The sequence below is a fragment of the Chiloscyllium plagiosum genome, chromosome 19 (genome assembly GCF_004010195.1).
Source record: "Chiloscyllium plagiosum isolate BGI_BamShark_2017 chromosome 19, ASM401019v2, whole genome shotgun sequence".
In the NCBI taxonomy this organism is placed as follows: Eukaryota; Metazoa; Chordata; class Chondrichthyes; order Orectolobiformes; family Hemiscylliidae; genus Chiloscyllium; species Chiloscyllium plagiosum.
In genome coordinates, this window is record NC_057728.1 from 45,319,261 (window position 1) to 45,343,421 (window position 24,161).

The window sequence follows — 24,161 nt, forward strand, 5'->3', positions numbered from 1 at the left end:
TTCTATTTGGTCTCTGGCATCCTTGCATACCATATTTGATCATAACAGTTGAAGATCAATGTTTTGCAACTCTTTGAAGAGGTTCTCTTGAGAAAGTAAATAATTGATACAGGCAGTCAACAAAATGATATCAATCACAGTGACAATTAAGTCCACAAGATTATTGCATGTTTTCAAGGTGAACAGCAAGTGACTGTTTCATCCTTTCTCAATTTGAGCTTATTGCAAAGCCAGCGCAGTTTTGAGCTCTTTCCATTGCAAAAACCTATAAATACTGCCTTCTGTCTCAAAAGTATTTACCCATATTGTTTCCTAAATTTTGTTAAGCAGCATTGCAAAGTTGGTGTTAATTTATGCTGAAAAATGTGTTGCTGGAAAAGCGCAGCAGGTCAGGCAGCATCAAAGGAGCAGGGAATCAACGTTTCGGGCATAAGCCCTTCTTCAGGAATCCTGAAGAAGGGCTTATGCCCGAAACGTCGATTCTCCTGCTCCTTTGATGCTGCCTGACCTGCTGCACTTTTCCAGCAACACATTTTTCAGCTCTGATCTCCAGCATCTGCAGTCCACACTTTCTCCTGGTGTTAAGTTATCCCAGGTTAAAAGTAATTCACACATTATAAATGTAGTTCTTCTGCCTGGCAGTAGTTGAGATCAGACTTAACTACAGTAGTAACAGGAGTCTGCAGCTGGGTGGTAGCAATGAACGAGCAATACTGTCCAAATATTTGGAAGGGGTAAATTGGCAGAAATGACAAGCTGGGATTTAATCTCCCCCTTCAGCGATGTTATCATAAGACAAGATGAGTGAAAAGTGAAGTTGTTTTTGCTACAGCACATGGAGTCCAATTGCCTAAGCCCTTGGAATTATTTAAACAGAATAGCATCTTGTGCCTTGTACAATAGACATCATGTTGTGAACTTGCAGTCACGACTTTTTTAAAAAAAAAACTAGACACAAACAAGCAATTAAAGTAGCTGTTATAAATTTTGTGACCCTTGGCATTTGAGGTACAGGTGCCATCCCTCAAGTGAATGTTTAATTAAATATTGATGTTCAAAGTCTTCATGCAAATTCACACATCTTTTTCTTTAAGGATGGGCCTATACAAACACATTATCCAGTCTAACGTTATTCAGTGGCCTTCCCTGAAACCATTGAGAAATGCCATTATCAAATTGAATGGGTCATTCTGAAGGAAAGATACACAGCAGAATTTTACCAGAAATCAGCTCTGTCATTTTCATCATATTTTAAGGAGAGTTTCCAGAGACCTGGAGAGTTTCCTTATGTTAACGTCCCAAACTTGCCTCATTAACTGTGTGCCAAGCCCCTACGATATACTGATCAATCATTGTTACCCTAATTCTCAAGTCCATTGCAGGAAGAAATACTTGCCACTGCTAGTTCTGGAATGTCTGGCATCAGCACCATATTTAAAAGACCGTTGTGCACAAGGTCAAACAGTGCCAGTCAAGAGCTGCCCGTATCGTGCATGATATCAACCTGGACATGGCATATAAGGGGAAATTTTTGCCCTGTTTCTTTGACAGGGAACTTGAGTAAAGCAGGGAGCTATCTTCTTTCACTACGACCAGCAGAAGACTGGCAGACTGTCAGCCAGGTCTGAGGCTCCCACCCGAGTCAGTGCATTCTCAGCCATCCAGAAGAACTCACAGGTTAATGGCCTTCTGCATTTTGTCAGGGTACTTATCACCATCCTCTGTTTGCTACCTTACGGTCACTCACGAGCACCAAGGCTTATGCTTCAGCCAGTCAAGGAGGTAAACCTTTACTCAGGAGTTCCTGGCACATTCAAAGGAAACCAGCCCAGGTCCTGCTCAAGCCGGTCACAGTCAGGTGAGGAACCCAATGATGGGCATCACACTACCTTTTTTGCCCTAGTGAGGGCTGTTTACCTCATGGAATGAGAGCGAGGCAGAAATTATGGGAGATTAAAGTGGCTGTCTGAGCTATTCCTGTTGGTGCAGACGGCAAGTGTCCCATGTGCATGAATCGATAGCACAATGGGTGTGTAGGGATAGTGGTGTCAAAGGGTTGGGGTGGGCAGAAACCAACCATGACAGATGCCATAGGGCATGATAATGAGGGGCTTTAATGAGGTGATTTTGGTAAGAAATTTGTGAGCTTTGTGGTGGCAAACCCCAAAAGAAAATGGGCACAACTTGGATTTAGCCTGAAAAAGGAAGATTCAATCTAATAACTATCACTAAAGAAATAGTCCAAGGGAAACTATTAGGTCAAAGGCCAATACGTCCCCTGGATTTGATAGGTTGCATCCTAGGATATTAAAGGAGGTAGCTACAGAGATAATGGATATGCTGGTAGTAATCCTCCAAGAATAGTTGGATTGTTGAGAAATGACAGATGATTTTAAAAAACTGTCAATGCAAGTGGAGAGAACACAAAAACAGTTAGCTGTCATTGTGAAAGTTTAGAGTGAATTATAAAGGACATAATAGCAGAACATTTAGAAATACATAATAAAATTAAGCAGAATCAGCTTGGCTTCGTGAAGGGAAAATCCTGCCTGATATATTTATTAAAATTCTTTTGAGGAGGTAACAAGTAGGATAGATAAAGGGGAAGCAGTGATGTAATCTATTTGCATTTTCAGAAGACATTTGATAAGGTACCACATGTTAGGCTTCTTAATGAAGAAAGAACCCATTGTGTTTGAGGTAGTATATTAGCATGGATAGAAAATTGGCTAATTAATAGGAGGCAGAGCGTTTGGATAAGGGGCCGTTTTCAGGAAGGCAAACTGCAACTTGTGGAATGCCACAGGGACTAGTGCTGGGGCTACAATTAGATTTTCCAGCATTTTCTCTTTTGGTTTTAGTTCTTCTCACCCTGTGATGTCCCTCTAAAAGATACCAGCCTAGTGGTAATGTCACTGGAAGTATAATCTTAAGGTCCAGGCAAAAGCGCTGGGAGCATCGGTTGTATTCCAAAGTAGCTGGTAGAATGTAAGTTAAGTTAATAAATCTGGAATGTAAAGCTTGCCTCAGTAATTGTGACCATCAAATTATCATGGATTGAATGGATTTGAGTTTTCACAACAATCTTTAGAGGAGGATATCTGCCAGCTTTACCCATCTGATCCTCATGTGTCTTCAGACTCTCAGCAGTACTGTTGACTTTTAACTGCCGTTTGAAGTGGCCTAGCAAGCCTCTAGGTTCATGAGCAATGAGGTATGGTCAACAAACACTGGCGTCCCTTGTGATCCCCACATCCATGAAAGAATAAAGAAAAATAATTGCATTGACATAATGTCCTTTTATATAAATCTATTCAATTCACCTCAACTACTCCAGAGTAAAATGTAATGATATTTTTGATAGAGGGTAAATTTTAAAAAGAAATCGCCTGCAAGTGCTATAGTCAGATTTTTTTTGTACGATAAGGAAAATGGTGCCTTCAGAGTGGTAGAAACTGAGATTAATTTTATACCTTTGATTCTCTTTCAGTGTCATACAACAATTTCCCATCTTGAAAATTTGGAACATAAGTCAGTGCGATCAATTTAAAGATCTCCCAACTTTTTTCATGTACAGTATTCCATTGAAGTAACTTCTGTCCCTGAATTCCTGATTATGTTTAGGCTGATATGAACTTGGCTGCTGTCATGCCATGCTAATCCTTAGCATCAGTATGTAAAATGCAGCACTTTGTTTTTAATTCATTTTTGTCCTTTTTAATAACAGATTGGACTCTTTGGACATTACAGGAACACGCTGTCAGCACTGTGATGAACTAATGCAGCTGGCTGAAGAATGTAGATATGCCCATGAGTATGGAGAATCATGCCTCACTGAACAGAAAAAACATCCTAATACTCTTCATGAGGAAGAACTCAGTGTTGAAAAGCAATATAATAAGTTGACCATCAATCATACAGAAGGAAATAGCCAGAATGCTGACAGAAAAGTTGTTTCTGACCCAGTTCAGACTGTTGTAACTTATGCTTCTGAAAAGATCAAGCAAAGTGATCAGTCACATCTTGCTTATCAGGATTCTGAGCACAGTGACCCCAGACTCCTTGTAAACCAAGGGGGAACTATTCTGCAGGATTTCGGAACAGGCAGAAGTCCACTGTATTCTAAATATAACAAAGTAGAGTCACAGCAGCAAAATAAAGAGCATGTGATGGAGAAACATCAACAACATATTTCAGAAGACAACTTAGAAAAGTAAGAAGACAATTAGAATGTAGTTATAATTTATGTATTGGGTTTTATGATAGCTCAGAACTTTTGGAAATTCAATAAGTGAAAAATAAACAGCAGACCTGAGACCATCTAATCAATAGCAGAGGCTACAATCTATATTAACCACAATTCATTATTTGTTATTAAGTCTTGGCTTCGAGAATAACAAACTTGTGTGCTTTCCATTGCGTGGAAGTTGAATTATATGGCTGGTGTGTAGTGAAGATGGTTGAGTAATGTAAGAAGCAGAGATTCTGAGATTTTCAGAAAATACAGTATATGATAATATTTTAGTGTTATGTCAACCAGCAGTTCAGTAGAAATAAGAGCTCTTGTTCTTGTTCTCTTGTTCTCTGAAACCTTTGTTTCTTCAATATTTACTGTGGTTAATATGATAATGTGACTTACAAATATCTTCCTTCCTCTGGTTTCTCCATTCTTATGATTCTTTTTTACATGGTTTTCTAGTTTAACCTTGTGAAAATTACCCAAGCCAGCCAGAACATGATTTATAAAATTGCAATAAACAGCAAGAAGACTTAGCCATCCAAGAGCTATGGTGTGTAAAAGGAACTATGTAATATGCTTAGGGCCAGCAGTTTTGTGGTCAGATCTCGTCATATTCTAAGTTTTAGAAAGCACACAAATTGTTTGTTTAGTTTTCTTCAAGCATTGCTTGCACGTGTTCAAGTTTTCTTGTGCATTATATTTAAAGAGAGAGTTGTAAACTGTTGCAGCACAGAAGAAGGATATTCAGTCTGTCATATCTACCAGCTCTCATGCAAGAGCAATTCACTTTGTGTCTCTCCCCTGAGTCTTCTCCATAGCCCTGCAAATTTTTACTTTCCAGATAATGATTCCGTTCCCTTTTGAAAGTCAAAACTGAATTAACCTCCACCACAGTCTCAAGACATATGGTCAATTAGTTCAACAACTAGGAATTTGCATCTATTTTTTCTTATCAATAATGCTTTTTATTTATTCATTGGATGTAGGTGTCATTGTCTATAGAGATTATTAGGAGTGAAACCATGAAGAAATTTGAATGTGAGAACTAAAAATCCAAAAATTTTAAGATCTCTAGAGATAAGGATATCATGTGGATCAGGGAACAAATGTGAGGACTGAACAGAATTTGGTATTCATTAGAATATGAGCAGCTGATATGTACTTAAGCTGGGGTTTATGGAATATAGACTGTGGGAGGCCAAACAGGGGAGCATTTGAATAATTGATTTGGAAGTGATAATGGCACAATAACAGATACAACAGAGATGAAGAGAATTTGAGAGTATAAAATTGGCTTGTGGCAAAATAGAATGTTGAAGTTGTAAGTTTCATCCTCAAACAATGACTGGGATGGAATCAATGGCAAAAACATGGAGTTTGATGCAGCACTTGCAGATTATGATTTCAATCTTCTTGGTTTTTACTGAGGAAGTTGTAAGTTATCCCAATGTTTGGGAAGCACGCTAACAGCACAAACAGATTAGGGGTGCCGAGGTGTCCTATGGAGGTACAGCTGTGGGTTGTAAGAATATAATTTAGACTGTCATCCTCAAATGGCATGATGTGGTGAGAAAAAAAGGTAGAAATAGATCTTTGGGGGGTTTAGAGGTAACAGTGGAGGCAGCAGGGATAGCCACTTACAAAATAATTGACAGAAGGAAAAGAAGTAAGCTTTTAAAATAATTTGTCAAAGATTTTCTTTTCAATAAATGTCCATTCTAAGCCAGTTAAGTTTAAGACATAATTGAATACAAATCGTTCAAAACAAAACTAGAATAACTTTATCAATTTAAAGATGAAACAAATAAAAAGTATTTTGTATTTTAGATAATTATTTTCTGTTTGTCCTGATTAACAACAGCATGTTTCAATACCCTTGTGTTTGCAGCTATGCAGCTATTGTTTTACAGTCCCACTGGAGAGGATACATTGTTCGTAAAGAAATTCAAATGTGCATGATACTTCATAATGCTGCTTCAGTGATTCAGGCTGCATGGAGAGATTACTGCAACAGGATGAAAGTTGCCTTCCAGAAAACTACTCAAGCTTCATCTAGAAAATGCAAAATATTTGGTGGAAGTCAAGAAATCAGACATAAAGCTGTCACTATTATTCAGGTTAGACAAAATTAATGGGTAACATTTACTTTAGCAAATATATATCCCGTATATATTGTGTAAAAGTCAAAATTTTAAGACTACATTTAAACGTTCAATTTATAGGGTCACCTATTACACAGGCATTAGTTTTGAGGGGCTGAAATTCATGCTGCAGTTCGAAATACTGTATTATTATCAGAAGTCAATTTGATCACTCAGCTAATCCCAGGTAAAGAAGAAAAACACAATGAATTACGGTAAAGGTAATTACCGAATAAAAGCAAGAGAAACAAGAATGAATTACTAGTAGTAAGTTTTATTTAAAATTTATTTTAAAAATTTAACATGTCAAAGATTCATTGAAGTCCTGCAAAATCTCACAGTTCAACGTCGTCATGGCCTGTATAATGGCCCACTTAAAATGAAACATTTATTAAATTCTGAATGTGTAAGCATCTTAAACGTTTCTGCCAAATTCTTCTGTATTAGAGATGTACAGCACGGAAACAGACCCTTTGGTCCAACTCGTCCATGCCAACCAGATATCCCAACCCAACCTAATCCCACACGGCACATATCCCTCCAAACCCTTCCTATTCATATACCCATGTAAATGCCTTTTAAATGTTGCAATTGTATTAGCCTCCAACACTTCCTCTGGCAGCTCATTCTATACATGTACCACCCTCTGCATGAAAAAGTTGCCCTTTAGGACTCTTATATCTATCCCCTCTCACCCTAAACCTATGCTCTCTAGTTCTGGACTCCCCCACCCCAGGGAAAAGACTTTATTTATTTATCCTATCCATGACAGTCAGGATTTTGTAAACCTGTAGGCCACCCCTCAGCCTCCGATGCTCCAGGGAAAACAGGTCACTTCTACACCAGAAGCGATTCCAATGATCCAAAAATGTGAATCCTTCTCCCATGCACCAGTCATGCATTCATCTGCTCTATCCTCCTGTTCCTGACCTCACTAGCTCGCAGCACCAGGAGTAATCCAGATATCACTACTCTCGAAGACCTCCTTTTTAAATTCCTGCCTAACTCTCTATATTCTCCCTTCAGAATCTCATCCTTTTCCCTTCCTATACCATTGGTTCCAATGTGTACAATGACCTCCTGCTGGGCCCTCTCGCCTGGAGAACATTCTGTACCCTCTTTGAGACATCCTTGATCCTCCCTGGTACCAGGGAGGCAACACACCATTCTGATTTTTCCCTGCTGGCCACAGAAACGTCTATCTGTGCCTCGGACTAGAGAGACCCCTAACACAATTGATCTCTTGGAACTCAACGTACCCCTCATTGCATTAGAGCCAGTCTCGATCCCAGAAATTTAGCTGTTCATGCTACATTCTGCTGAGAATCCATCACCCCCTAAATTTTCCAAAATAGCATACTTAGTTGAAATGGGGATAGCTACAGAAGATTCCTACGCTACTTGCCTACCTCTTACCTTTCCTGGAGTTAACCCATGTCACCTTATGTGCAACCTTTTCCCCTTCCTATGACTGCCATCCAGCTTATCCCCTTGCTCTTGTAAATTCTTCATTGCTTCTAACTGTCTCTCCAACCGATCCATTTGATCTTATAGGATTCACAACTAACGGCATTTATTGCAGATATAATCCTCAGTAACATGTACACTGTCTCTAAACTCCCACATCCAACAAGAAGAGCATATCACTCTACTTAAGGCCATTTTTTGCTTCTTCCAATCTATAGACCCAGAAAATAGCACTGTCTTAATCCTCTACAAAACACTGCTCCAGGCTTACTTAATACTTATGGCATATATTTTTAACTTTAATCAAGAGACATATCTCAATAAAACATAATCAGGAAAGCAGACTTTCTGTTGGCCACACTTAAAAATATTGACTTATCTGTTTCTGTGCTGTGACTCTCCCAAATAGGTTCCACCAAGATTAGAACATAGAACATAGAAGAATACAGCCCTCGATGTTGCGCCGATCCAAGCCCACCTAACCTATACTAACCCACTATCCTCCATATACCTATCCAATGCCCGCTTAAATGCCCATAAAGAGGGAGAGTCCACCACTGCTACTGGCAGGGCATTCCATGAACGATATGAATGGTAATGACATTACACAACTAGACATATACAATGAATATTTATTTAAATGCCATACCCTGCCAAATGTAACAATATCTCCAGACTGATTAAACACCACATCTCTAAATCTCAGATCCCAACCATTGTATCACTCTGGGCTCATACCTGACTTTCAAGAGCACACTCTTAAGCATTTAACACTGTTGCAAACCACACAGTCAGGTCTTACAGTGCACACACACACTATCAGCTATTCAACTATTTTGACCAGATTACATGGTACTCTTTGGGGATCTTCACTCTCTCCTTCAGGACACGATGTGCACATCCATAGGCTGCAGGAGATATCCTGAGGGTCATAGGTACAGCTGGATTTCCTTATTCCCACAGAGGAGATGGTGCTCAGCACCTTGCTGCAGTCATAGCTAATAGCCAACACTGAAATCATTGAAGGTGGCACTGTTATTAAACCTAACTCTCTTTCTCACACTCCACCCACCACAACCCACGTCCCTACCTTCCCCTTCCTGTATCACCTTCAAGGACAGTGCTGCCAGAAATGGGTTCTCCAAGTTTCCTCTTCCCGTCCTCCAGCTGCTCCCTCCACACGTCCTGTTCCTCCTCTCCCTCTTCATCCTCTTGAGGCGCTCATTGTTGAGCAGGGCTGTCTTTTAATGTTAATGCGTTTGCCTAGCATGTCCAGCCTCATTCCTGATGAAGGGCATATGCCCGAAACATCGATACTCCTGCTCCTCAGATGCTGCCTGACCGGCTGTGCTTTTCCAGCAACACACTCTTCGACTCTGATCTCCAGCATCTGCCGTGCTCACTTTCTCCTTGCGTGCAGCAGACTGAGATAAATTCTGACTCCTGCTCTGCCAAGAATACAACGGGGCTCCCCAAGAGGTCTTGACATGTTGTATCAATGCAGCAATGATCTTCCCTAACACACTTGGCATCAAAGCATGACTTTCATTATGTACACACTATGAATTTGTGCATGGTTTGTGTACAAGAGCCATTAAGCTTGTTGTCCAGCAGTCACCCTAAGGCTTGTGAGTGGTTCAAATGTCCCTGGAACATCAGACAGCTGCAGAATGAAAGCAACATAACAGATGCCAAGATAGAATTAGAATGAGGCTTTACCGTCATGTGTACTTACACGGAGGGATACAGGAGTACACTGAAACATTTACAATGTCGCCAGTCCTGGCACCATCTTAGATATAGGCACCTAGCTGCAAAATCTTAGGTAAAATGTAGAAAAACAAAGAAATAAGTTAAAATAAATTAAAAGTTTGACTTTACAGTCCTTCTCAGTCTAAAGTAGTAATAAAATTTAAAGTTTGAAATTAGAGTCCTTCATTGATCTGTTTCCATTCACTACCTGTTGTCATACAGCAGTTGGATGTTAATGGTGTGGACTCCCCGCCCAGTCTCCAGCTGCCAGAGTGATTGGCAGTTGCAGAGTGAGGTGAGTACAGTCAATAGCACTTTGCCCCATTGAGATACCTGTACCCCAGCAAAGCTGCCAGCATGCTCATCTCCTTGGTAATGCTGTTATTGAGGAGCCCACGTCAATGACTGCCCTGTACAACAGTGGGAGACAGACACTGAGATGTTAGAAATATCCTGGAGACAATCAAATGCATAAAGCATTCATTGCAGCAGTCACCCTCACAACCAGAAGCAATTGAGTCTTTACCCTGCTCGGAGGCTGCAGTTGAAGTTGGGGAAAGTGGAGCTCACAGTGGTCCTTCTTACTGAAAGTTCAGATATCTCCTACCCTGATCCTCATTGGGTTTTCAGTTAGAGACATTCTCCTGAACATACCCATGCAAATGCCTTTTAAATGTTGCAATTGTATTAGCCTCCAACACTTCCTCTGGCAGCTCATTCTATACATGTACCACCCTCTGCATGAAAAAGTTGCCCTTTAGGACTCTTATATCTATCCCCTCTCACCCTAAACCTATGCTCTCTAGTTCTGGACTCCCCCACCCCAGGGAAAAGACTTTATTTATTTATCCTATCCATGACAGTCAGGATTTTGTAAACCTGTAGGCCACCCCTCAGCCTCCGATGCTCCAGGGAAAACAGGTCACTTCTACACCAGAAGCGATTCCAATGATCCAAAAATGTGAATCCTTCTCCCATGCACCAGTCATGCATTCATCTGCTCTATCCTCCTGTTCCTGACCTCACTAGCTCGCAGCACCAGGAGTAATCCAGATATCACTACTCTCGAAGACCTCCTTTTTAAATTCCTGCCTAACTCTCTATATTCTCCCTTCAGAATCTCATCCTTTTCCCTTCCTATACCGTTGGTTCCAATGTGTACAATGACCTCCTGCTGGGCCCTCTCGCCTGGAGAACATTCTGTACCCTCTTTGAGACATCCTTGATCCTCCCTGGTACCAGGGAGGCAACACACCATTCTGATTTTTCCCTGCTGGCCACAGAAACGTCTATCTGTGCCTCGGACTAGAGAGACCCCTAACACAATTGATCTCTTGGAACTCAACGTACCCCTCATTGCATTAGAGCCAGTCTCGATCCCAGAAATTTAGCTGTTCATGCTACATTCTGCTGAGAATCCATCACCCCCTAAATTTTCCAAAATAGCATACTTAGTTGAAATGGGGATAGCTACAGAAGATTCCTACGCTACTTGCCTACCTCTTACCTTTCCTGGAGTTAACCCATGTCACCTTATGTGCAACCTTTTCCCCTTCCTATGACTGCCATCCAGCTTATCCCCTTGCTCTTGTAAATTCTTCATTGCTTCTAACTGTCTCTCCAACCGATCCATTTGATCTTATAGGATTCACAACTAACGGCATTTATTGCAGATATAATCCTCAGTAACATGTACACTGTCTCTAAACTCCCACATCCAACAAGAAGAGCATATCACTCTACTTAAGGCCATTTTTTGCTTCTTCCAATCTATAGACCCAGAAAATAGCACTGTCTTAATCCTCTACAAAACACTGCTCCAGGCTTACTTAATACTTATGGCATATATTTTTAACTTTAATCAAGAGACATATCTCAATAAAACATAATCAGGAAAGCAGACTTTCTGTTGGCCACACTTAAAAATATTGACTTATCTGTTTCTGTGCTGTGACTCTCCCAAATAGGTTCCACCAAGATTAGAACATAGAACATAGAAGAATACAGCCCTCGATGTTGCGCCGATCCAAGCCCACCTAACCTATACTAACCCACTATCCTCCATATACCTATCCAATGCCCGCTTAAATGCCCATAAAGAGGGAGAGCTGCTGCTCGCACTGGAAATTAGTTGTGAATTTCACTGTTTGTTAATTTTCCCAGATGCACTCCCATGTCCAGTGATACTGAATTCAAACAGCAAAGGGAGTAACTGCAAAGGTGCACTGCTGTATTAGTTAGCAGTATGGGTTTCTTTTTCTCTCTCTCTCCTGCACTGACCTCACCATGTACTGCTTTTGTCTGTTCCTCTCCCTTTTAAAAGGGCTGTTGTTCTGACCTTTTTTCTCCAAAGTTCCAAAACAATGCAACAGCATATAAAACTACTTTTGGAATTTTGAGGAAATCGCCTCCAACACCTAAAATACCTCAAAGACAAAGGAGCAGCCTGTTACAGCCAGAAATTTTTCCCATCCTCCATCTTGGATTATCCAGACTCCCCTTTCCTGCAGGATTAGAGTAGAAATGGATACATTCTCAGCTTGGACTGACATGAACCATGAATCTCCTCCCATTTACTCTCGTAATGAGTTTCAGCAAAATTAACAAATTTGTCAAAGAATTAAAGATATGCAGCTAAGATATCTCACTTTTATTCAGATATAATGGCACAATTAAAGTGATTAATTTTTTAACGATATAAACGTTTGGATGTATCGTGAACAAACTGTAATGAGTACCGATAGACTTAGTACCTGTGTGAATGAATGAATGAATGAATCAAAATGTGCTGTAGTAATCCAAGTGGGCTAAGTAGAGTTATGAATGAATGAATGAAGAGAGAAGCAATATAGTAAACAAAGAGCAATGACTAGAGTTACTGGTCTGAATGAATGAATGCGATTTTGTTTAAGTGGGTTATTGGGAACATGCAGTTTCCTTTGTAAGCGGTTTATAGTGCAATATAGTAGGTTCGACTTTTACACAAGATATATAGAAAATACAAGATTTTGTGGCCAAAGTTAAGGGGTCGACTTTTACATGAGACTGACTTTTACAGGAATATATACAGTAAGGATATTGTCAGAAAGTTTTAACAGATTTGGTGTTCCTCAACAGTAAAAGAATTTTTTCAGTAAGAACTAGTGCTGAGTGTATATTGCTTGCAAGAAAAATGTGACTTTGGATCAATGGTTCCAAAGGTCTCCTCTATTGGATCTGTTATAGACTAATTAAAAGAGTTTGATTGCTATAATTTGTCAACAACACAATTATCAATAGCAAATTACTTATGTTGTATGGAGCCTTTAGTGTATAAGTATCATTGTGCCATGCAGTCACCAGGATGATAGATAGCAAAACACAAAAACATTAATTAATTTATGCTACAGAAGGGGATCATTCATCCCATTGTACCTGTGCCAGCTGAATAAAAGCTGTACAGCTTGGTTCCATTTTCTAGCTCTTGATCCTGCAGGCGATGGCCTATTTCTATATTTGTAAATATGCTGAGAGTTTCTGCCCCCAATACCCTTTGCAGGCAGTGAGTTTCAAACTCCACCACATTCTAAATGAAGTAAGATTCTCCTTAATTTCTCACTCTGCCAATTACTTTAAATTTATGCCCCTTTGTTATTGCCCTGTCTGCTAATGGAAATAAGTCCTCACTATTGACTCGACCTTGGCCTGTGTCCCAGCTAAAGAAAATATCCTTTACCTTCTTTACCTTCTTATCTATCTGTCCTACAACCTTCGGGGATTTGTGAATGTATACTCCAAAGTCCCTCTATTTCTCCGTATTCTACCATTTTTTTGTGCATTTCCTTGTCTTTGTTTGTCTTCTACAACTGCAATGTCTTGTAATTCTCCAAAGTGAATTCCATTTGCTGCTTTCCTGCCTCATCAGTCCATTAATATGTTCTTGCAGTCTATAGATTTCTCCATCATTTCAACCGCACAACCATTTTTGTGATATCTTTAAACATTTTAATTGTGCTCAGTGTGTACAAGTCGAAGTCACAAAAACCTAGAGAAACCCAGCAGGTTTGGCAACATCTGCAGAGAGAAAAACAAAATTAATCTATTCCGGTATAACTCTTCTTCAGAACAGGACCCAATACTAAATCCTCCAAAAAGCCACTATAATTGACCTTCAAGTTACAAAAATACTCTGAACATTACTCTCTGCTCCTTATACTAAACCAATGTTTGTTCCAGTATGCTCCTTGTCTTTTAGATCATTCAATCTCAAGGTTCTTACATTTTTAACCAAAGTTTTCTGTGGGATCTTGTGAAAAGCCTTGTCAAATTAATGTAAACTACAACAAATATATTACCCTCCTTATTACCTCTTGAAAAAATTGATCAAGTTAAATTCAGCACAGAAAATGATGGAGAAATTCAACAGTTCTGAGAGCATTTGTACCCAGAGAAACATAATTAACATTTCAAGTCTTCCTCAGACTTTTCTTTAATGTGATAATCCTGACAAGGCCCATGGGGAGTAATTTAATTAATTTTCCCCCGGAACCTGGCGAGTATGAGTTTCTTTGGTAACTGGCCTGTCCAGAAAGAACTCATCACCTGAGCCCTTTATAAAGCAGACCCAGCTGCCCCTCTCCCATGATTATGTTGGTGCCTGGGTGTCCTTGGACAGGGAGCACATGGTGTCCATCAATGCTGTCAATGCCTTTAGAGAGGTGGGCATCAGATTGCTTTACTTCGCCCTCCAATTCCATTTTGACTTAGCCCCTTCCTGCTTTACCCCCCACCCACTTCACTTTTGATGGCTCGCAATACCCAAAATGAGCTTTACACGTATAATTACTGATTGGCTGCACGGGTGACTACAGCAATGGTTAATAGTTAAAAGCGAAAAATAAATTCATGGTGGTTTGGTGATAGGAAAGTAATTTGGTTGTGTCTGATAGCACTTCCAGATGTATAAAAAATATCAGACCCAAAAGGCTGTTGTGGCACACTGGTGGTATCCCTAACTCTAGACAAGGAAGTGCAGTCCCTTCCTGTTCCAGAGGTTTGTGATAACATCTCTGAACAGGTTGATTAAGAATATCTATTAAGTAGACCAAGAAGAGCTCCAAGAATGTAGTGGTAGTGTCCCTTCTGCTGAACCAGGAGACCTGGGTTCAGGTCCTATTTGCTTCAAAGGAGTTTTTAAAAAATCTCGGAACAGGTTGATTAGAAAATATAAAGCAGACCCAGGGATGGATCTGCAGAACTATCGGTCCCAGGCTGGAACTAGCCAATTCAAGAGTGTGGTGCTAGAAAAGCACAGCAAGTCAGGCAGCATCCGAAAGGCAAGAGAACCGATGTTTCAGGCATAAGCCCTACATCAGGACCTAGCCGCTGTATGCCACGAGTAGTGGCTCTATTTTAATGTTCAACAATAAACCCCAGCTGGGCTTTTTGAGTTCTAACACGTAACAAGTTCTTGCTTACATTGCATGGTTAATCTGTGCCTTTCTAAATTATGACTTACAGTTTCACCTCAATTTTCTTTCAATAATCTATTCACCAATGATGTTATGGTGACCATCACATAACCACTTCCTCCACTTATAAGCACTGGCACAGGATGAGTAGTCTTCCAGTTCTCTGGCACCATGACTTAGCCAAACAGGATTAGAAAATTGCAGTTAGAGTCCACTATTTGCTTCATCTGAGATAAATTATGCCAAGTTCATGCAATTTATTCACTTCTAAGTGTGCTAAACTCCTGAACATTTCCTCTCAATATGTTAATGCTATCCAATATTTCATATTCCCCCTTCCCTAAAATACTGCCTCACCCCTCTTTTGAAAGACAGGTATGAAGTGTTTCATTAAGAACTATGCCCACTTTTATGCTCTTTATATATATTTGGAACATTTTCTTTGTTTTTTCTCTTTAATCTTTCATGGAATTTGGGCACAGCTAGCATTTCCATCATTTTCCTTGACCTAGTTTGCTAAGTCATGTCAACCACAATGCTATGAGTCTGGAGTCATTTATAGACCAGACCACAAAAGGACAGCAGATTTTCCTCCATCATGTATATTTCCAAGTGAAAAACACAAAATGTCTCTACAATTTGGAACATAATCTGCAGAGGGTGGATTGCAGTTGAGCAGAGGATATCAGCCCCTTATTGTCTTTGTAATCACAAGGTGACAATAACAAACCCGCAGTTTGTCTATTATACTGAGCTGGGAAAAACAAAAATTCAAGAGCTAAATACCTATTAGCTGCAAACTGATGCCAAATTTGGGTTCCTGATCTCTTTAAAGTCTTGGTTTAAACATGGATAAAACAGCTGAATTGCACAGGTAATGTGAGAGTGACAAACCTTGACATTAAGGCCACATTTGACTGAGTGTGACATCAAGGAGCCGAGTAAAACTGGAATTAATGGGAAGCAGGGGGCAAAATCTCCCTGGTTGGAATCATACCCAGCACGAAGGAAGATGGTTTTGGTTGTTGGAGGTCAGTCATCTCGGTACCAGGACATCTCTGCAGGAGTTCCTCAGTGTAATGTCTTAGGTTCAACCACTTTCATCTGCCTCATCAATGACCTTCCCTCGATTATAAAATCGGAAAATGGGGAATGTTCGCTGATGTTTGTACAATATTCAGCACCATTCACGACTCCTCTCAAATGTTCAAATGCAACAAGATCTGAACAATATCCAGGCTTGGGTTGACAAGTGGCAAGTAACATTCGTGCCACATAAGTGCAAGGCAATGACCACCATCAACCACCATCCCTTGACGTACAATGGTGTTACCCCAGTATCAATATCTTGGGGGTTACATTGACAAGTAATTCAGATGGACTGGCTTCTTAAACACAGTGGATTCAAGAGCAAGTCAGAAGCTAGTAAGTCACCACCTATCTCCCCAGAGCCTATCCATCATTTACAAGGCACAAGTCAGGAGTGTGATGGAATATCTCCACTTGCCTGTTTGGGTGCAACTCTAACAACACTCTTGATCTATTTTTATCCTTTCTAAGAGCTATGCTAAATCTAGCAGTATTATCAAAAGTGTCACCAAAAATGTTGCACTGCTGATGTGTCTTGCACCTGTCCATCTTAATTTTCTATAATATCCAGAATTATTCCTTGCCACAAACTGGCCTAAAATTTTGATCTGAGTGCATTTGAAGAGTTTTGTGCCCTTTATACCTTTAAAATTGACTTTATCAGCAACTAATACTACCACCCTATTGTTTCTGCACTTCTCAGCAATTTATTGACAAGTTTGATCATCCAGCCCCCTTTTACTTCTTTGACATCTATAGTATACTTCCAACCATGTGGTTGTTTCTCATTTCAATCCATGTTTCAACCTCTAGTATTCAATCTTATCTCTCAGTTATGATTGTTTCTTTAATCATTATAGCAATACTGCCATTTTAACACCTCCTTTATCCAGTCCGCAAATCCTGTAACCAAAAATGCTGGTTTGCCATTTCTACATTTTAAATGAACTAGATGGATCTTGGTGATTAATCACATAGCAGTTCCTATTAACATCAAATGGATTCCTTTATAAATATTATTTGATTTTCTCAAAAAATTAAAGACATTTTTGCTGTTTAATAATTTTTTAAAAAATCTTGTTAGTCCTCCATATGTCTATTAATGAGTATTATTTTTTTTCTTGGTCTTGAAACTTCCTTCCTATTCTTTCTGATTTGCAGCGTACAGTTGCTTAATTAACCCCTTTCTCCTACTGAACATATGTGTTACACTATTCTCCCTCCCAGGCCGATCACTATCTAGTCCTTTGTCTATCTGTTCTTCACTATCTTTGGGCTCCATCTCCACCTATTGTTTACTCCTTCCCCCCTCCTCCATCCTATCTTCAACATAAAACCAACACTTTCCTAGCTTCTGAAGAAGGTCTATCGAACCTGAAACTTTAACTCTGATTTCCCTCAACAGCTGCTGCCAGATCTGCTGAGCCTTTTCAGGAGTTTCTGTTTATGTTTCTGATTGCCAGCATCTGCACTTTTTTTTTATTTAGGTGTTATGTTATTTATCCTCCTGTCAAATCTATTTTAATTATTCTGTCTCTTGTATCTCTTTAAACAAAGGCAAAACATCCCTGCATTCTCCAGAAGAATGCTGTTTTCATCACAAGTTAGATCTACCCTTTCATTAATCAACCATTTACATTTTATGTTGATAAAATCCTTTGTTTTTCTTTCACTTAACCCACCATTTTTTTTCTTTTAGTCTCTCTTCAAATTGTATACTTGTTTTGGCTTCACCTGTGTACTTTCAATCTAAACCTTGTCTACTGTTACTAAACATCAGTTTTGATCTTTGCATTTTGATGTCATCCTGGGCTTTGCTAGCCCTTTGGTTTAGCTTAATTCGAGCGGGAACATTGAGAGTGATGGGTAGCATTTGAACCACTGTACATTTCTGGGGCTAGATTTTCCAATTGACAGTGGAAGTGAGATCGTGTGTAGATAGAATTTGACAATCATGTTCCCAGAATGCACATTGGATCCCACAATCTTCAGATTCTTTCTTCAATGGGACAGTGGGTGTATGATTGGAAGTTGGAAACCCACATGCTTCCAGTTATTTTTAATCAACCAGTTCAGATGTATAACAACACAAATTCTAGGTTGGTGGGACCTGAATCTCAGCCTCTTGGTTTAATGGTATGGACACTACCACTGTTCCACAGGAACTCCACATGAATGCTTCCAATTTATGTACATTTTGACCATGTTTATTAGCTCATTAATGGGCCTCAAAGGAAGCATTTGGCAGGAAATTTAAGATTTTGTTCTGACTTACTGTTACAACAAAATTAATCAATGACAAAACAAATGCATAAAACATTACCCAGGTAATCATCAATTAAAATGAATGATGTGACACCTTATTGCTGATCTCTAGTCCAACAAGGTACTTTCTTCCTGTGGTTAATTATGAAGTGGAGGTAGCCTGCTTCATTATACCTGCATCTGATGGAACTGCCTGTGGATTGCATCTTTATCATGGTGCCCGTTGGGACTCACCTACAGGCGTTCACTGGCTTTACTGCAGAGGCAGTTTCAGTCACAGGACCTTGCAGCATAGATGGACTGAGGCAACATTGGGGTGGCCTCCTCAGCTTTTTCAGTGGCTCAGCATTCATGGTGTCCTTCTATACTGGATGATGCCACCAGTAAGAATGAATGCAGCTGGCTGGACAGAGAGAAAACAGCAGTGGGCTCTCTGGGCTTCACATCCACCTCTTGCTTACTTCCATCCTCTCTATCTTCAGCATATGTACCTTTCAGTTCTGAAGAAGGATTGCTGGACCTGAAACACACTCTCTGCTTTCTCTCCTTCGATACTGCCAGACCTGCTGAGTTTCTCCAGTTGTTGCTTTTTTCCTTCACATTTCCGGCATCTGCAGTTTTATTTTTTGCTTACTTAGTGTTTTGCTTTCTGAGAAGGTGGTTAATCTTCAAATTACCAAGTCACGATTGAACATGTGCCACATGGACTCCTCCATTATCTGATATGGAGAGCAGTGTATACATTATGATTCAAAAGTTTGCTTTCTGTATTATTGATAAAAGCTGAAGTGTATCTGGCCTATTTTTTGTACCAAAAACAAGTAACAAGGGCCTCACCTGGATATTAATCCCCACCCCACCCCACCCCCCCATTCCTACTCTCCCAGCACCAACCTGAGAACTTCTTTTGTTGGTGGTGCAGAGACCCAAAATTTGGATCTGCTTCTTTAAACAAACTCCTGGGGTTCACTTTGTTCAATTTTCTCTCTGAAGTAAAATAGTTGATAACTTTACTATTAAAGTTTAATTCTAAACATGCGCAAATTCATCATCCAGGTTGTTTATATACCATTTTCAAAAATGCTGACTGAAATGCAGATATACATTTTCTACTGGAAGAAAGGAATCTTTATAATTCGTACACCTATAAAAGCTACAGCAAGTATATAATAGGTACAGTGTTATATTGGAATGCTGCTTTCTGTTTCCTTTTCTTTCTCTGTCACATATTTAGTCTTGTAATTTACACATAGATGCAACCTTTTTGGGTGGTACATTAGTTGTAATGAGTCATTCTGGATGGCATATCTTGAAGTGACTGAAACTTTCCCTCTTATGTCGAGACTCAGTTCACTCTCAACTGTCATTAAAATCTAAAGTCCGGGTGGCAGGCTGCATAGATAAATGTGATCACACGGTGGGTATTCATTCGTAAATCCTGCCATCCACCTGGGCTGGGGCTCAAACAGGCTCTGGAAGCTGTGAAGTATGAATCATGAAAGCTCCCTGGGAAAGGAGCTCATACAGCAATGATTCTTTGCCTGTAGTCACAGACTAATTGCACGTTTGAGGCCTTTGTGACTCAAAAATGCAACTGGCTGATCACTGTGGGCTCTAATGCCTGCGTGAGTGCAATCATGGAGGGAAATGAGCAGTCACCACTAAATCCAACACCTCACCATCTAACTCTCCTCATCTGTGAAATGATTGGCAAATTAATTCATAAGACTGGAGAAACCATTGGTCACCTTCATAATCCATCTTTGTGTAATGTCCATGGAGCCCCAAAAAGCACCAGTGGCACAAATATTGAACACCACAGTCAGTTTGAAAGTAACTGGCATGGATTTGAACCCATGTGAGTGCAGACTTGCCTGACAATTTCACATATTTCAATAACTACATCCTGGTGCAGACTCAGTGGTCTCTGGCATTGTCTCTCTGACAACAGGTAGTTAGCTTTTGTCCTGATGACATAGTGATGGGTCAGTGACCACATTCTATGATGCCTTACTTGAATATCTGCACTCTGAACATCTTCCTCTCCTAATGCTGCATGCAGCTGGAGTTGTGGGCTCTGTTGTTGGTCAGCAAATACCCCATTTTTTTGTTGCATCCTTATACTCTCTTCTCTTCTTCTGGATTTCATTCTTATTCTTCCATATTCATACCTCACTCAAGACCTTGTCTCGCAATTGCCTTTCCCAAGCCTGTCTACAAGCTGTCATTCTCCTGCTCCTTCCATGTGCTACAGAATTGAGCCAAAAAAGATTGTTGACCTGACACAACTGTTGCATGCCACCTTTAAACAAATGTAAATTTGTGCCACAGAATTCCTTTGTGGCATTGACTTGATTGAAGTAATTATTTTATTGTAATGAAAATTGTATAATTTAAGTGCTTCATATAATGAATATTTATCCATGCAGATGAGTACATTGAGATGCTAATGGACTATAACGTTTTAAAAGTGGGTGGTCATAAAAGATAACTAGTGTGTAATAACTGGTGTGGGTGATTAATGTCAATGAATGTATCTTCATGTGACATCATATATACCTCCATACCCCCCAATCATTCATTTGCTCAGCAGCTCTCCCTCGCACATTGGACTTGCACCATATACCCAGATGCACCATCACATTCTCATACCTACCAGTGCTCACCCAGCTCTCATTCCCTGTACTTATGATGTGTTGGTGTTGGTGCTGGTGCTGGACTGATGTGGACAAGTCAGAGGTCACACAACACTAGGTTATCATCCAAGGTTATCATCCAAGGTTATAGTCCAACAGGTTTAATTGAAAGCACAAGCTTTCGGATCACTGCTCCTTCGTCAGGTGACCTGATGAAGGGGCAGTGCTCTGAAAGCTTGTGATTAGTGCTATGTGACATCTGACTTTGCCCCTTATCTTATATTCACCTATTTAACTGTAGCAAACACAACATGCAAACAGGATGTAGGAGCAAATTACTGCAGATGCTGGAATCTGTACTGAAAACAAAAAATGCTGGAAACTTCAGGGGGTTAAAATACAAACAATTGATTCTGCCTCTGTCTTGTAACAGATGGAGCAGAGCAGAGAACAGGAATGCCTCCTTTTTTCTGAGAACAGAGGAAATAGCTCTCATCATTGAAGTATTAGCTGTGAAGAAATCCATTACATTCAACATCACAAAGAACTTTGAAGATGATTGTCATGAAGATATGCCTTCTTGTCAAATAATGATTTTAATCCACCACTGAAAACACGAATTGAACTTTCTAAAAGCAGATCTTTTGAAAATAGAAACAAAACTCATTTGAGTTCACAGCTGAGATGGCAACATAGTTTGCATTGTTCCACAGTCCAATCTAATAGAGATGACATGCCTACAAAAGCCCATGAAAGACAATGACCTGATTGAAATATGAATGAACCATATTTCCTATTCCATTAGGAAAACAGTTTAGATTCTCAACTAGGTGGAGACAAGCCATTCAATTCTAACAACTTCAACGATGGGACCTTGGCTCAAAAGGGGAATTCTGAGACCTGAGCTAATCAAGTTACAAATTAATACGTGATCATATTTTAATGTCTGGTCAGTTGGAAAGTATATTCGTACAACACTTTTGATGTTTTAAACACATACTTTCTCAACAAAACTGTCTCGCACCAACTTGATGGTGTGAAGTCCCTCTCTGCTATTATCTCTCTCCAGGTACATCACACAGAAAAATTAAAGGAGAAACTGAACTCCATAGCTTTGTCTCCAGAAGAACAGTTGCATTGTCCATGCGCAGTTTTAAATTGTCTCAATGCTGAAAGTAGAAGATCGCTAAGCAAAAGCAGCAAGGCTCTTTGGGAGGGTTTAAGCAGGGGAATGGGAACCTAAATTGTAGTTCGTGTCCAGGAGATTGAGAGTAGTGAAGTCAGAAATATGGTTTAATGGTCACAAGAGTGCACCAGCAAGCAGGAAGGTGGTTTGGGGTGTGTCTATTTCAATGGCAGGAGCATCTGGAACAAAGTGGGTGAACCTGTACCTGGGACTTCAACATAGTGGCCATTTCGGAGACATGGATAGATCAGAGACAGGAATGGTTGTTGCAGGTTCTGGGATTTATGTGTTTCAGTAAGAACAGAGAAGATGGTAAAAGAGGGGAAGTTGTGGCGTTGTTAATCAAGGGTAGTATTGCAGTGGCAGAAAGGACATTTGAGGACTTGTCTATTGAGGTAGTATGGGTGAAAAACAGGAAAGGAGAGATCACCCTGTTGGGAGACTCCTATAGACATCCGAATAGTTCCAGACATGTAGAGGAAAGGATAGCAAAGATGATTCTCAATAGGAGCAAGAGTAATAGAGTAGATGTTGTGGAGGACTTTAACTTTCCAAATATTGACTGGAAATACTATAGTTTGAGTAGATGGGTTAGTTTTTGTACAATGTGTGCAGGATGGTTTCCTGACACAGTATGTAGACAGGCCAGCAAGTGGCGAGGTCACCTTGGATTTGGTACTGGATAATGAACCTGGCCAGGTATTACATTTGGAGGTAGGTGAACACTTTGGTGATAGTGACCACAATTCAGTTATGTTTACTTTAGTGATGGAAAGGGGTAGGTATATGCCGCAGGGCAAGAGTGATAGCTAGGGGAAAGACAATTATGATGTGATTAGGCAAGATTTAGGATGGGGAAGGAAACTGCAGGGGGTGGGCACAATTAAAATGTGGAGCTTATTCAAGGAACAGCTATTTTGTGTCCTTAATAAGTATGTATCTGTCAGGCAGGGAGGAAGTGGTCGAGTGAGGGAGCTGTGGTTTACGAAAGAAGTTGAATCTCTTCCCAAGAGGAAGAAGAAGGCATATGTTATGATGAGACGTGAAGGCTCAGTTAGGGCGTTTGAGAGTTACAGATTAGCCAGGAAAGACCTAAAGAGAGAACTAAGAAGAACGAGGAGGGGCCATAGAATTGTTGGCAGCTAGGATGAAGGAAAACCCTAAAGCTTTCTATCAGTATATCAGGAATGAAAAAATGACTAGAGTAAGATTAGGGTCTAGATTAGACTGGTGCTGGAAAAGTACAGCAGATCAGGCAGCAAGCTAGGAGTAGGAAAATCGACATTTCGGGCAAAAGCACTTCCCAATCAAGGACAGCAGTGGGAAGCTGTGTGGAGTCAGAGGAGATAGGAGAAGCGTTATATGAATTAAACACTGGAAAAAGACAGTGTTGTCAAGGAGAACACTGTGATACAGACTACTAAACTGGATGGGATTGAGTTTCACAAAGAAGAGGTGTTAGCAATTCTGGAAATAGTGAAAATAGGTAAGTCCCCTTGGCTGGGATTTATCTTAGGATTCTCTGGGAAGCAAGGGAGGAGATTGCAGAGTCTTTGGCTATGGTCTTTATGTTGTCATTGTCTACAGGGATAGTGCCAGAAGACTGGAGGATAGCAAATATTGTCCCTTGTTCACGAAGGGGTGTAGAGACCCTCCTAATTATAGACCAGTGAGCCTTATTTCGGTTGTGGGTAAAGTGTTGGAAAAGGTTATAAGAGGCAGGTGAACATTACATTTGTTATAAGAGGCAGGATTTCTAATCATCTGGAAAGGAATAAGTTGATTAGAGATAGTCAACTTGGTTTTGTGAAGGGTAGTACTGTTACACAACTTTAAGGGTATTTAAATGGTTCTAGGATAAACATATGGATGAAAATGGAATAGTGTAGGATAGATAGGCTTCAGATTGGTTCCACGGGTCAGCGCCACATTGAG

At 40.1% G+C, this 24,161-nt stretch overlaps 1 protein-coding gene across 1 annotated transcript in view; it reads left to right on the plus strand.

Annotated features, from left to right (window-relative positions):
* Positions 1 to 24,161, plus strand: part of lrriq1 (leucine-rich repeats and IQ motif containing 1) — a 180,313-nt gene that overhangs the window by 86,132 nt on the left and 70,020 nt on the right. Inside the window, exons 16-17 of the mRNA XM_043709694.1 lie at positions 3,728 to 4,213; positions 6,129 to 6,357. Coding sequence (XP_043565629.1) covers positions 3,728 to 4,213; positions 6,129 to 6,357 — 715 coding nt within the window. The remainder of the gene's footprint in view (positions 1 to 3,727; positions 4,214 to 6,128; positions 6,358 to 24,161) is intronic.